The sequence below is a fragment of the Eublepharis macularius genome, chromosome 17, assembly GCF_028583425.1.
Source record: "Eublepharis macularius isolate TG4126 chromosome 17, MPM_Emac_v1.0, whole genome shotgun sequence".
NCBI classification, from domain to species: domain Eukaryota; kingdom Metazoa; phylum Chordata; class Lepidosauria; order Squamata; family Eublepharidae; genus Eublepharis; species Eublepharis macularius.
The window spans coordinates 17,906,817-17,919,921 of NC_072806.1; the positions used below are offsets into that span (position 1 = coordinate 17,906,817).

The 13,105-nt window shown below is 45.8% G+C and overlaps 1 protein-coding gene across 1 annotated transcript; it reads right to left on the bottom strand.

Annotated features, from left to right (window-relative positions):
* Positions 1–792: 792 nt before the first annotated feature.
* Positions 793–12,799, bottom strand: LOC129344756 (taste receptor type 1 member 1-like). The gene is made up of 5 exons (XM_055001618.1): positions 12,721–12,799; positions 9,276–10,067; positions 6,416–6,622; positions 4,670–4,790; positions 793–2,339 (listed from the first exon to the last, which is right to left on the bottom strand). Exons 1-5 carry the CDS (start codon positions 12,766–12,768, stop codon positions 1,399–1,401), a joined length of 2,109 nt encoding a protein of 702 aa, XP_054857593.1. The 5' UTR covers positions 12,769–12,799; the 3' UTR covers positions 793–1,398.
* Between the last annotated feature and the right edge of the window lie 306 nt (positions 12,800–13,105).

The window sequence follows — 13,105 nt, forward strand, 5'->3', positions numbered from 1 at the left end:
GGCTTCTTACAAGCTCTTTTACTTAATAAATTAAACCCTGAAATGCTCAAGAGATGGTGCTACATTCACACACACACACACACCCCACCCCTGCATCAGGTGCCATTGGGATTTGAATAGGGTACTCGGGCCCAAAACCCAACAGCCTACTGAACTGGCAATCCTCAGGCCTGTTTCATAGGTGCTGTTTCATAGGAGCTGCTGTAGCACAGTGGTTAAGTGGTTTGGCTACAAATCAGCACTCCTGATTCAAATCCCTCTACTGCTGTGAGGTCAGTAGGTGGCCTCGGGTAAGCCTCTCAGCCCCAGCTCCCCAGCTGTATTGTAGGGATAATAACACTAACTTGTTCACCACTCTGGGTGAGGCACTCATCTGTCTAGAAGAGCGGTATATAAGTGCAGTTGTTATTAAAAGATGGCATGGATTCCATGCATCGTGTGCTCTAGATGAGGCCAGAGCTTCTGTGGCAGTGAATGGCGTCAGATCTGCGGCTCCAGTGAGGTCCAGGCTCGCTTCCAGAGCACCCTTGGGAGTTCCTTTATAAGGCTTAGTATGCACACAGTAGAATCAAGTCTAATAAGGGGCTGTACTGCTTCTAGCTGCAGATGGAGGGGGAGGCCAGTTTTTTAACACTTCCCCTATGTGCAAACTTCCTGCATATTAAAAATCAGCACTTCAAGGGAGAGAGGTTCTCACCTAGCCCTTTACATGTTTCACATTCATTTACAAAAAGCTGTGGGGGGGGGGAATAATCCACCCCTGTGCTGTCCAAAGTGGTCCAGTCCATCTTCCTGGCTCAGCCCTCAATGGACTTTACCAGTCAGCCAGGGAAATGGGTGCAAATGGGATTGATGTTTACAGAAGTTTGAGATCTGTCCTTCCACGGCACTGACAAGCCCCACAGCCAATTTGTAAGAAAATGCGAATAAGATTAACGTGACATGGTACAGCTAAAAATAAACAATAGAAAACAGCAACACAAAGTATTTTTTTAAAAATCATCCATACTTTTAGTGGAGGTGCCACATAGCAAAAGCTCACACAAATAAGATCTTGAATCAGCTTCCTGGGCCTGGGGATAAAATGAGAGCTTTGCAGGGATTCTCTCAGCAAGGAGTTCCAAAGGTTGGGGTTGCCTGTGGTTTCCTTTCCTAGACTTTCTGCTGCTGCTACATCTTGCATCACCTTGGATATTAGCAATATGGCGTACGTGGATGGCTCAGTAACACCATGCCAAAAATATGCAGGAGATTTACTTAGGCTGCTGGCAAGGTGGTCACTAGAGAGAGTGAGAGAGAGAACCAACATGCACCTCCTGGAGTACTTTTGGTATTGGTTTGCTTATGGGCAGGTTGGCCCCAGGGCCTGTGCTGTGGTGGCCCCTTGCAAAAGCAGGCTTACTTGGCAGAGTGGCGGGTGGTGGTTGTATAGGCCTGGATGCAGGTCTGGAAGTGAGCGACAGTGTTAGTCTGCGGCTTGAAGAGGATGACGTAGCATTTCGGAAGGAAGAAGGTGCACAAGACAGCGTAGACGCTGGTCTGGACGGTGAACATCTGCAGAGCGGAGATCTGCTTCCCTTTCCCTTCCGTGGTGGTGTAGATGAGCATAAAGGATCCCCACGCCATGAGAAACACCAACATGCTGACTGTCTGGAGGCGGGCTTCACTGTAGTTCTTGGGCAAGTTCCGCCCCCAAAAGGCAAACACAAAGCAGGCCCCGCACAGCAGTGTAATGTAGGTCAGCACGAAGCCCAGCCCGAGGAAATGGCCCTCGGAGCACCGGAGAAAGATTTCCTTCTTGTTGATCACATCTGCATGCAAAGAGGGTGGGGAAAAAAAGAGCCAGAGGAAGCAGAGCAAACCCTGCACTCCGCTGCTGAGGGTGACAAAGAAGTAGGTCCCCCTGTACCTGATCCAATACTTGTGGATCATAGGGAACTTGCAAGCCATTTTGAAGATAAAGATGATCTGAAAGGAGCGGACCAGGAGGCAGGACACGCACAAGGTGAAGCTGATGGCGAAGATGGGCTGCCGGATCAGGCAGGTGAACGAGGTGGGCCTCCCAATGAAGAGGCTGGTGGTGGTGCAGCAAGAGACCAGCGAGCCCAGCATGACGAAAGCCAGCTTTCCTCCTGCCGCTTTCACCACGGGGGTTTGCCAGTGGCCAGCAAAGACCAGCAGGCAGCTGCAGAGGAGGAAGAAATCGACGATGGTCAGAATCACCAAGGCAGAGATGATGGTGTCCTTCATGTCAAGAAAAGTAACGGCGGGGGCAAAGCACTGGCTGCTTTTCCTTGGTGCCCATGTGCCCGATGGGCAAGGAATGCAGGCATCCAAATCTGGAAGGAAGAGGGAGAAGGCGAGTGAGCTTAGAGCTGTGATTCCTCAGTGGGGCACCGTGGGGCATCTCATGTGGTTCCAGGCACCCGCTTGCTTCTCCAACGCAACAAGCCTGTCCTGGCTTTCCTTCAAGCTCCCCGGAGCAGGAGGCGCTTCAGGTGATCCCAGGAGCATCCGTTTGGAAACAGATGCCTCAATCGTAGGAGGATATTTGGGTTGGAACACCCCAGCATTTTGTGTCAGGTCCTCGCCAGCTGTTTTATAGTTGATTCCCTCTCCCTCAGCAGCCATGGCTCAGGTGCACCTGCTGTCTGTTTTCAAAATCCAAACAATCTGAACGCCTGTTGTCCAGCCTGCCAATTAAGATCAGCCTCACAAACTCTGGTGTTGGTGTTTCCATTTTCAGAGATGAGGCAGGTAGCAACAAGGGGGCTGTTGTCACATAGTGGTTAAGTGGCTGGGATGTGAATCAGGACTAGAGATGGGCACGATCCAAAAAAAATTGCAGATCCAGCTGATCGTGGATCGGTGCCGGTGACGATCCCGACTAAACAATCCACACCGATCATCTCCCGTTCCCAATCCGTGGATCGTGGAGGCCAAAGCGGAGCGCGCTGCTATTCCCAGCTATGTGGGAAGGTGAGTGTTGGCGGTGGCCACCGGGCACGGGGAGACGGCAATGAGCCGCCTCCCCTCAGGGGGCAGGTGGTCTGGCCGCTCGCCGGCAGCACCCCCCATGTGCCTGCCCGCCAGGCCAAAAGGGAGCGTGCTGGTGAGAAAAGAATGGTGGGTGATGCCGGCGGCATCTGTGTTTGCGTTTGGCTGTCAGAGCTGCCTATCAGGGTTTGCAGGGATGTGATTGGAGTGCCCATGGCTACAGAACACCCCCTTCCCCCTCCCTCCCCTGGGTGTCTTCTCTGCTTTGCTGCTCCGTGGTTGGAAGGAAGCCCTGCTGATCAAGGAAAGCTTGGCTTCCATTCGGGTTTCCAGGGCGACAGAAGGAGGGGAAACACAGCTCAGGCATTCCCCTGGCTCCATTGCCCCGGGAATAGATTACTGGCGCCTGAGCGTCTGGCTTCTCGATCTGAGCACGATCCAGCCCCGATCCAGCCCCCCTCCCAATCGCCGGATAGTTGGCCATGGCCGATCACGATCCGCTGAGTCACGATCGTGTGATTGCCATTATTGTGGGGTTTTTTGGATCGTAATTCGGATCGTGCCCATCTCTAATCAGGACTCTGCTGGTTCAAATCCCACTACTGCCATTAACTCAGCATCAGATAATGATAACACAGACTTTCTTCTCCACTCTGAATGAGGTCCTAATCTGTCTAGAAGAGTGGTATGTATATAAGTGCACTGTTTTTGTTGTTACTACTACTACAGACAGGACTTTTTCAGTAGTGGCACCTTGCTTATGGAATGCCCTTCCCCTTGCGACTCTCTCAGCATCTGTGCTATTCTCTTTTAGCCAAAGCATTTATGTTTAGCCAGGCTTTTAATTTCATGTAGTGGTTAAGAGCACAGGACATCTGGGTCTCTTGCAGGGTCTTGTACCTGTGTTGGTGACTCTGTTAGCCAGTTTGGTATAGTGGTTAAGAGCACAGGACTCTAATCTGGAGAGCCGGGTTTGATTCTCCACTCCTCCGCTTGAAGCCAGCTGGGTGACCTTGGGGCAGTCACAGCTCTCTTTCAGCTCTCTCAGCCCCACCCACCTCACAGGGTGTTTGTTGTGGGGATAATAATAACATACTTTGTAAACCACTGTGAGTGGGCATTAAGTTGTCCTGAAGGGTGGTATATAAATCGAATGTTATTATTATTTGTTCATTTACTTCATTTATACCCCGCCTTTATCCCCAATAGGGACGCAAAGTGAATTCCATCGTTCCCTTTCCTCCATTTTTAAAATTAATTTTAATACCATCATTACAGTGCACTTTCAGTCTGACAACTTTTTAAAGCTTTTCAGTTTTTACACTGGCTGGGCTTTTAATGCTGGGTTTTAATTAACAACTTCAATGGTTTGTAAACTGCCTTAGGCAAGTTCCCTGGAAATAAGGCATAAAAATTATCTAAATAAATAAGACATAGAAACAAAGCAGCAGAGTTCAGGGCAGAGTGTCTTAAGACTTTTTCCTATCATATCTTAAGGATATGAATTTGTGTTGGTGCTATGAATTTTATGCCAACATCAAAACAAGATAGCGACTCTTGTAAGTGCAAAAGTCACTCCGTTCACAATGAGAGATACCCTTTTCCTTCCTGAGTGAAGCCCCGACAGATGCAAACACCTCAGACACCTCAGCTGTACGGACTTTGTTCTTACTTGTGTGATTTGGATAGGTCCCCTCCAGACAGTCCTCGCAGCGACATGCGCATTCGTCCAAAGTTTGCTTGCTCCAGATCTGGCCTTCATCGCACATCGTGATGCAAGTTGACTGTGGAACCTGAAGAGGAGACATTTGCCAGGGAAATACAACTCGAGAGAGTATGCAGTGTTGGTTAATAAGAGAAATATGTTGGTTAGCCACAAATGTGAGGACTGTGCCCCAGACACAACATAAACCAAGGGATCTTTGCAGCTAATAATTTCTTTCTTTTTTTTAAAAGAATTTTTATTGGTGAGTTTTTATTTCATATTTAATACATACATTCCCACTATATCTAATTTGCTCTAACCCCCCACCCTTTTCCTCCCCTCTCCTTGTCGATTTCCAACAGCTTTCCAACCCTCCAGCTAATAATTTCTGTGTTTACTTGGAAGCAAGTTCCATCGTGGACTTAGGAAAGTACCGCATTTCCAATCCAGGTCCCTAGCCTTACCTAAAGAAAGGGAAAGCACCTTAAATTATCCCACATATAGAAAAAGTGGGGCAGCCCTACACAGAGCTCATGAAGTGATGGCCCACTGTTAGATCCTTTGCAGTCTCCTTGCTCATGTCTAGAACTCCATCATGTGACTTCAGAGATTTCGGTGGGAAACCTCCAGTTTGTCAAAGATGCTTACTGGCTTCCTCTCCAGACTAGAGAGAGCCACAACTTTCATTAATGTCAGCATTGACTATATGAAGTTTTCCTCAAAGGCTATGGACTCTACTGTAGTTACAAGAAGGGAAAACTTGTCTGAAAAACTGGACAGTGGATGCCACATCCAAGGCTAATGTAGCCACGTGGCCTTTCCTAGGGGGTAATCTTTTGGCGATACCTTAGACAATATCCTCATAGACACCAAGGATTTTTTAAAAAGTCCATGCAAGCCCAATCTCATCAGATCATGGAAGTTAAGCAGGGTCAGCCTTGGTTAGTAATTGGATGGAAGATCTCCAAAGACGACCAGGGTTGCACAGGCAGGCAATGGCAAACCACTTCTGTTAGTCTTTTGCCTTAAAAGCCCCAACGGGGCTTTGGCTTGATGGCACTTTCCTCCACCACCAGCTTCATACACCAAAGAGCTCCCCCCATCCCCACATTGTGACTCAGAAAGATCTGCACAACAAGACCGGCTACAACTACAGTTTAGGGTTCTGCAAACTTAGCTCAACCCCTAGATTGACAGCAATAACAAAAGTTGGTTTAAAAAGATGTCTACGCATGCACAGGCATTTGTGGGGAGGGGAAACGACCTTGAGTGGCACAAAATGGCAGCCAACCAGCACTGTGAAGGGGGTGCCAGCCACAAGCACTGTGAAGGGGGCAAGGGTGAATGCAGGGTGTATTGGGTTTAATCCTTGGTATACCTAGCTGAAATGCTGACATGCAACTGGGCTGGGAAAGATAGACTCTGCCTAGAAAGTTGACAAACCACTGCTAGTGGAAAGTAGACAGTACTAGTTAAAATTCTCTTCCTAAGCCCTTTCTCCCTGCTCCTGTTGGAGAGGCAGAGGTGACCAGAGACAGGGCTTTTTCAGTGGTGGCACCTCACCTTTGAAATGCCCTCCCCTTTAGACTTTTAAGTGCCAGGCCAAAATATTTCTCTTTACCCAGGATTCTATCTGAGAGATTCCATATTTTTAAGCTGTTTTATGGGCTACTCTGAGCCTGAGGAGTTTCTGAGACATCCATGTGGTTTTACCTGGCCATCTGGCGTTGCCCATCTAATTTCACTGCTAGCTATGTTCAAGTTTTTAGAGCTAAAGTTGCCGATCGTTTTTGGATCAAATTTGCCGTTTGCCCAAGTCCAGGTAAGCACATCATAGCCAAGGAAAAGATCTTGTTGGGAGCTGAATTTGATGGTGTTGTTCTGCAAAAGGAAGTTCACCTGGTACAACATTTCAGAAAGCTGCAAAGAGAAAGAGAGAGAGAGGATATCTAATTTGGCTCCTGAAAACAATAGACAAAAGGCGGAGGGGAGACAACATGAAACTATGAAAAGAAGTTCCATGCGCACTTGAAAATCTTTATCTTCAAAAATTGTTGTTTAGAATCTGAGTTGTTGTTCTGGTTAACTTAAAGTAAAAGACAAGCTGTTTCCACATAGATCTTTTGGTCCATCTTGGCTTCCAAACTAGAGCATTGTTTTTTAGCATTCACCTGATGTCATCCTCTAATTTTTCACTTACCAGGTTTTCCTCTACTTTTTTTCTGGTATTTCCCAAGCCACCTTTGCTATGTTTTTTTTTTTAAAGGAACGTGGTTTAAGCATGTTAGCATTCTATCTAGATGGGTAAGTGTGTGTTTCTGAAGGTCCCACCCACACTGGTACTATTTTCCTTCCTCTCACATTTGATATTTTTTGCCAACTGTGCCACTAGAGGGCTTTTTGAAAGCATTTTAAAAAATTAGTAATTGCTATTGCACTATAGGTAAAATAACACTATAATGACTTGTTACCATAACCTAATAGTTCCTCAAAAACTCTGTCTTTCATTTTTAAAGTCCCTATATTCTTTGTTGTTGTGGAGATAGGTGTAGGCAATTTTTGTCTTGATTGCCTGGTAATGAATGGAGAGGGGAAGTTGCAAAATAGCTGGACTGAGATGGGAATTCTCTGCTCAATTGATCATTTGGGTGCTCCACAGCTGCTGCCAATACGTCTGCATTGTACAGCTTAGCATGCTAATAAAGATCACTAGATCCATGCCCATACCAGAGTCATCATCTTGTCCTGGGTTCATCAGGTTGCTTAGTGTTCTTCCATTGTGGGCCCCTAAGCACAGTCAGTTACATGAGAATTGTTTTTAATCACTGAAAGCCAAGCTACAAGTGACGCCTTACACAGGTTGGACACTTGTCAGCTTACCTCAAGTTTTGATGGGAAATGTAGGCATCCTGGTTTTACAGCTTGGCTCTCCATTACAGCTGCAAGACCAGGATGCCTACATTTCCCATCAAAACTTGAGGTAAACTGACAAGTGTCCAACCTGTGTCACGTCACGTAGCTTGGCTCTCAGAAAAAGTCCTCTGTTCATGCCAAAATTTGCTAATGAGCATGGTGGGGTTTGCCATTTGTTTCCAAAAGCTTCAACTCGGTAAATCTTACAGTAGAGCTAAAAGGCAGATTTGCAAAAGATTCCAAACACTGCCTTTGGACTCTTGAATGCCAACTTGCCTGCCAACTATCATATGCTTTTGAATACAACTAACAATTATTCATGACTTCAAAAAAAATATATCAAGCTCTTGTGTTAACAGAGATCCATTGCAGAGATCAGTTATGTTCAGGGAAGTGTGCAAAATCCATCCGGCTTGCTGTTGCAGGCTTTGTTTTAACACTATATAAGGTTTCCAGTTTAGATATTGGAAGAGAGCCCTATGCATTCAAAGGTGAAAGACGGCTTCAGCTGAAAAAGCGGAGAGTGAGTAGGGGAAAGTAAACCAGCCTCCCATTCAGTTGTCCAGCACCGTCGTCATATATACAGCATGAAAACAAGTCTAACCTTGTCAACTGTTGTAATATATGTCTTCTTTCCTTCCCTTTTTGGTCAGAATAGCATTTTTCTCTTCTTCTTCTTCTGTACTTTAGGTCTTTGAAGTCCCCACCCCCCTTCAGTCTCAGTAAGCAACACAAAGCAAGAAGCGCAATAGTGACTGTTTGCCAGATGAAAAATTAGATAAAATTCACTAACACCTTGTAAAGTAACCACTGGTTCCTCTGTTACATCTTTTTCTCTTCAAAATACACACATCCAGCCACTCAACCAAAACTTTTCGAGAAGGCTTCTGTATAAAATTAACTGTTACTAAGATAAGTGTGCAACCACAAGAGAAGCAGCCACAGTAATCTATACTAGTTAACTATACAAGAAGCATGCAACTACTATCAACCTGTCCAGGGTAGCTACATCCCTTGCCTTTTTTATACTCATAACAGCCCTTTGAGGTAGGTGCAGACAAAACAGAGTAACTGGATCAAACCTATTTTCAGTGCAATCCTAAATTAAATCAATCGGCTTAGACTGGAGTAACTTTTCTTAAGATTGCACTAGATCCAGAGGAGCTAGCTGTGTTAGTCTGCAGTAGCAAAATAGGAAAGAATCCAGTAGCACCTTTAAGACTAACCAACTTTATTGTAGCATAAGCTTTTGAGAGCCACTGCTCTCTTCGTCAGATCCATGCATCTGACGAAGAGAGCTGTGGCTTTTGAAAGCTTATGCTACAATAAAGTTGGTTAGTCTTAAAGGTGCTACTGGACTCTTTGCTAAGATTGCACTGTGAGTGCTTCATGGCAAAGTGGGAAATGTGAACGTCTCTCCCAGATCCTAGGCCTATACTGTAACCGCTACTCCATGTTGGTCAGTTTCCTGTTCCCTTATCCCAAAACTTTTGGGTGATCAGGGTACTTATGTAGTAAAATGTGGCTGCAGAGCAGAGTAGGAAAGTCTGCCGTAGAGCTCAACTGTCTTGCGCTATTGCAAATCTTCCCTCTACTTACATTCTGGCGATGCTGCATGAATCCAACTGCGTTCACCTTTTTTTGCAATCTCATCACATACCTGCCAAGGTTCAAACTCCTCATCTGCTCGACATGCTTCTATATCATCACACTCAAGGCGCAGATGAAGAGCCTGTGCTAGAGCATACACTGCAGCATAGGTATAGAATGACCAGTGCCAAGTGGAAGACTTTAAAATGTCAGCTAGAGATTCCTGGGGTAGTGAGTGATGCTCATCGCTTGATTGGCTGCAACTTTCTGTTTCGCCCAGCTTTTCAGCCTCAAGCAAAAACTGGCAGCTCCTGTTACTCAACGTGCTGCAGTGTATGGTTCTCTCGACGAAGCGTGTGAACTGGGGTAACTTAATAGGCTTGATGGTGAGACCAAGGACAGTGCCGGTTGCCCCAATGTCTGGTATCGAGGCAACCAAGTCGGATAAGACCCAAGTCTCGGGAGCAATCCAGACTTTGCCAGTCACATTCAGCTCAATGACTGTTTTGAAGAATTTATATACCACGTCCTCTTCCCCATAAACGATGCTGATGTTGGTTTTTGCTTTCACAACATTCCTTACAATCTGCTGGAGTTGAAGCTTTAAAATCTCATCGTTCGCCATCATTACTCCCTGGTAGGAAATACAAATGTTCCTGGCTGAGGCCTCAGCAGCCAATGTCTGCATGGCTTTCTGGCTGGATTTTGTGCCACTGCCCACAGTGGAAACCCACCGCCAATCAAAGGCTTGTATCAGGGAAAGGATCCCGTAGATCTGGTGGTTCTCGTTGGGCACCATGCGGAACAGTAGAGGGAAAAGGTTCTTGTCGGTAAATTGTTCATCTTTGGCACTGTAGCTGATCTGGATGGACAGAAGGGAGAGGAACACCCACCACCCCATATTAGTGTAGGATATTTTAAATCAATAATAATTATCAATAATAATTACAATAACAATATTCAATGTATATGTCGCCCTTCAGGGCAACTTAATGCCCACTCAGAGCGGTTTCCAAAGTATCTCATAAGTACGCATTCCATTTCTTATTGGGCTTCTTGCAGGGTGGAGGAGGAAGATTATGTGGATGATTGCAGTATACACAAAATAGAGTTACACAATTGTGTAAGAATCTGCAAAATTGAACTAATGACCCATCAGGACAGTGGGCTGTGTGCATCATTTAACTTCTTTTCCTCTCCATGGTCCTATTCTCCCATCTTCATTGATTGAATATTTACATTGAATGTATTGTTTATTGAATGCCCCAGGCATTGATTGTATGGACTTTGACTGTGGCATCTCTGCCTTTAGTTTCAGTGGGAAATGCGGACTATAAAAACAAAACAAAAAACCCAAACCCTATCTATTAGACTCAAGGCAGCTAACAAAGCAACAAGTTGCGAGAACACAAAAACATCCATAAGCAAAAACAAAACGCAATGCACAGATTTTTTTAAATAATGCAACCAAATCTGCCAAAATGGGTTTCCTGTCACCAAATGCCCTCTGAAATAGAACTGCTTTGCATGCCTGCCTTAATGTAGCCAGTGAAGGTGTCTGCTACACCATCCTGACAGGCCATTTCAGAGGACCACTTTGCATAGTGAACACCTGTGCCCCACCTCTTGATGCCACTGTCATTGAACTATGATGTCACCGAACAGCTAGTTTGACAGGGGCATTGCAGTCCTTCTAGCTGCCCTAAACACCACTGCTCTGACATAACAGTTAAAAGGATGATGAGAAAAGACTTCTGCCCAAGACCCCGGAGAGTCTTGGGCCAGAGTAGACAATATTGACCTTGATAAATCAATAGTCTGGCTCAGGGGTCAATTCGTAGAAAAAGAGCTGGAGGAACTCATTAGCACAATTTATTAGCATATGTCACGCCCCTTGCCATCATTGGAAGTGTGTCATTGGCATAACATATTTGCATATGCCACACCCCCTAACATCACCTATCCTGGCTGTTTTGGACCCAATCCTGGCCATTCAGGGCTGAAATTGGGCCCAAAATGGCAAAAGGGGGCTGAAAATGGCCAAAGAGGGGCCCAAAATGGTCAGGATCGGGCTGCTGCTGAGTGGGATAGTGATCCACCACCCATCAGAGGCCCGATCTGGACCATTTCGGCCCCAATCCAGGCTGAAACAGGCCCAAAATGGCCGAGAGTCAAGTGGGCGGGGCCACCTGACGTGACCTCTTTGGGGAACTGCCGAAACTGCGTTCCTGCGCATTCCCCCTCGAAATGAGCCCTGGTCTGGCTCAGTAAAAGGCAACTTCATGTCTACCTAGACCTAGACTCAGAAAACTGAGCCCCAAATTCCAAGTTCCCTGGGCAGCTTTCTGTAAGTTACGCTCTTTGATCAATGGCATAGCATCACATGCCTTTAAAATGACACCGTGGCATCCATTGCTGGTCATAGACTCTATTGCTGGAAACGACAGGCAGTGTTCGCTGCTGAGGTATGCAATAAGAGTCAGATTTTCAAAACGGTTCAAATTTGAGCCACAAGGTCCTCAGTCCATGGTTGGGGGGGGGGGTAGATAGTTACCTCCCTTGGAAGGAGAAGTGAAAAAGTTCATTCCTAAGGAGATCTGTAGGATGTGTTTCTGCTGAACCAAACACACACATCTAAATGCTAGCCTGAAACAAGAACCAAGAACATTATGTATATAACAGTCTTGGTTTGTTTCCCATTTTAATTATCCTAAGACACTAGTTGTGATGCTGACTATTTAGATCTTCTTTAGGTTTATTGTATCTGGGTGTATATGCTGTCAAGTCACAACTGACTTATGGCAACCCCCAGCAAGAGGCTTTCAAGGCAAGTGGGAAGCAGGGGGGTTCACCGTTGCCTTCCTCTGCAGAGTCTTCCTTGGTGGTCCTCCCATCCTGCTTAGCTTCTGATGAGCTGCGGCGATACTACACTATTTCATGCTTGGTTTAATGTAACACACTTGTTTAACGAACCAACTTTAATTTAAAAAAAATTCCAGTTGTCCACAGTCTCCAGCACAGATCTTAAGACAGAACAGTTAAAGTGTCAACTCCTTCAGACAGAGCACAGATAAAACCACTAGAACCAGTATAAAACCAACCTAAACACTCAGATGTACAACAGCACCACCCACTGGCAGGGAAGGTTATATATCCATTACATTATCCCAACAGGTAGGTAGCTGTGTTGGTCTGTAATAGAAGAGCAATATTTGGGTCCTGCAGCATTTTAAAGACCAACTAGATTTCCAGGGTATGACAAAAAGGAAGCTTTGACTCTCAAAAGCTCATACCCTGGAAATGTTGGTATTTAAAGTGTAACTGGATCTGAATTATCCCAACAGCATATCCAGAATGAGGCAACTACTTTGGTTAGTTAGATATCGAACAACACCGTTAGACGAGTCACTCTATGCTCACTCAGTGATTGTCTTATAAAACTTGGAAGCTCAAGCATGTTTTCTAGAAAGCAACACAAAGCAAAACAGAAGCATGCAATCGGTTTGGCAGCTCACCTGCGGAAGACGGTAAAAAGTGAGGACTCGGGAGATCAGAACTGTCATATCGGCCTGATCAGGTCCCACGATGGCGATCACTTTGTTAGAAGATCCTCTTTGCAAGCTGTGCAGTCGACCTGGTGCCAACTGCAGAGCTGCTTGCAGATAAATACTGTCGTGGCAGGTGTCCCACACATGGTACCCCAAGGTGATGTTGGGGAGTATGTTGGAGACATTGTTGATTTCCTCCACTGCCAGCCGCATTGCTTGAAACTGGCTATAGCCCCATGAATTTATCCTGTGGAAAATGCACACAGGGCTAAATGCAGAAACAGAACATAAAGGCTTAAAAACATGCATTGCTTACACACATAAGCAGAGTTAACTCCAGTTTAAGCCCATT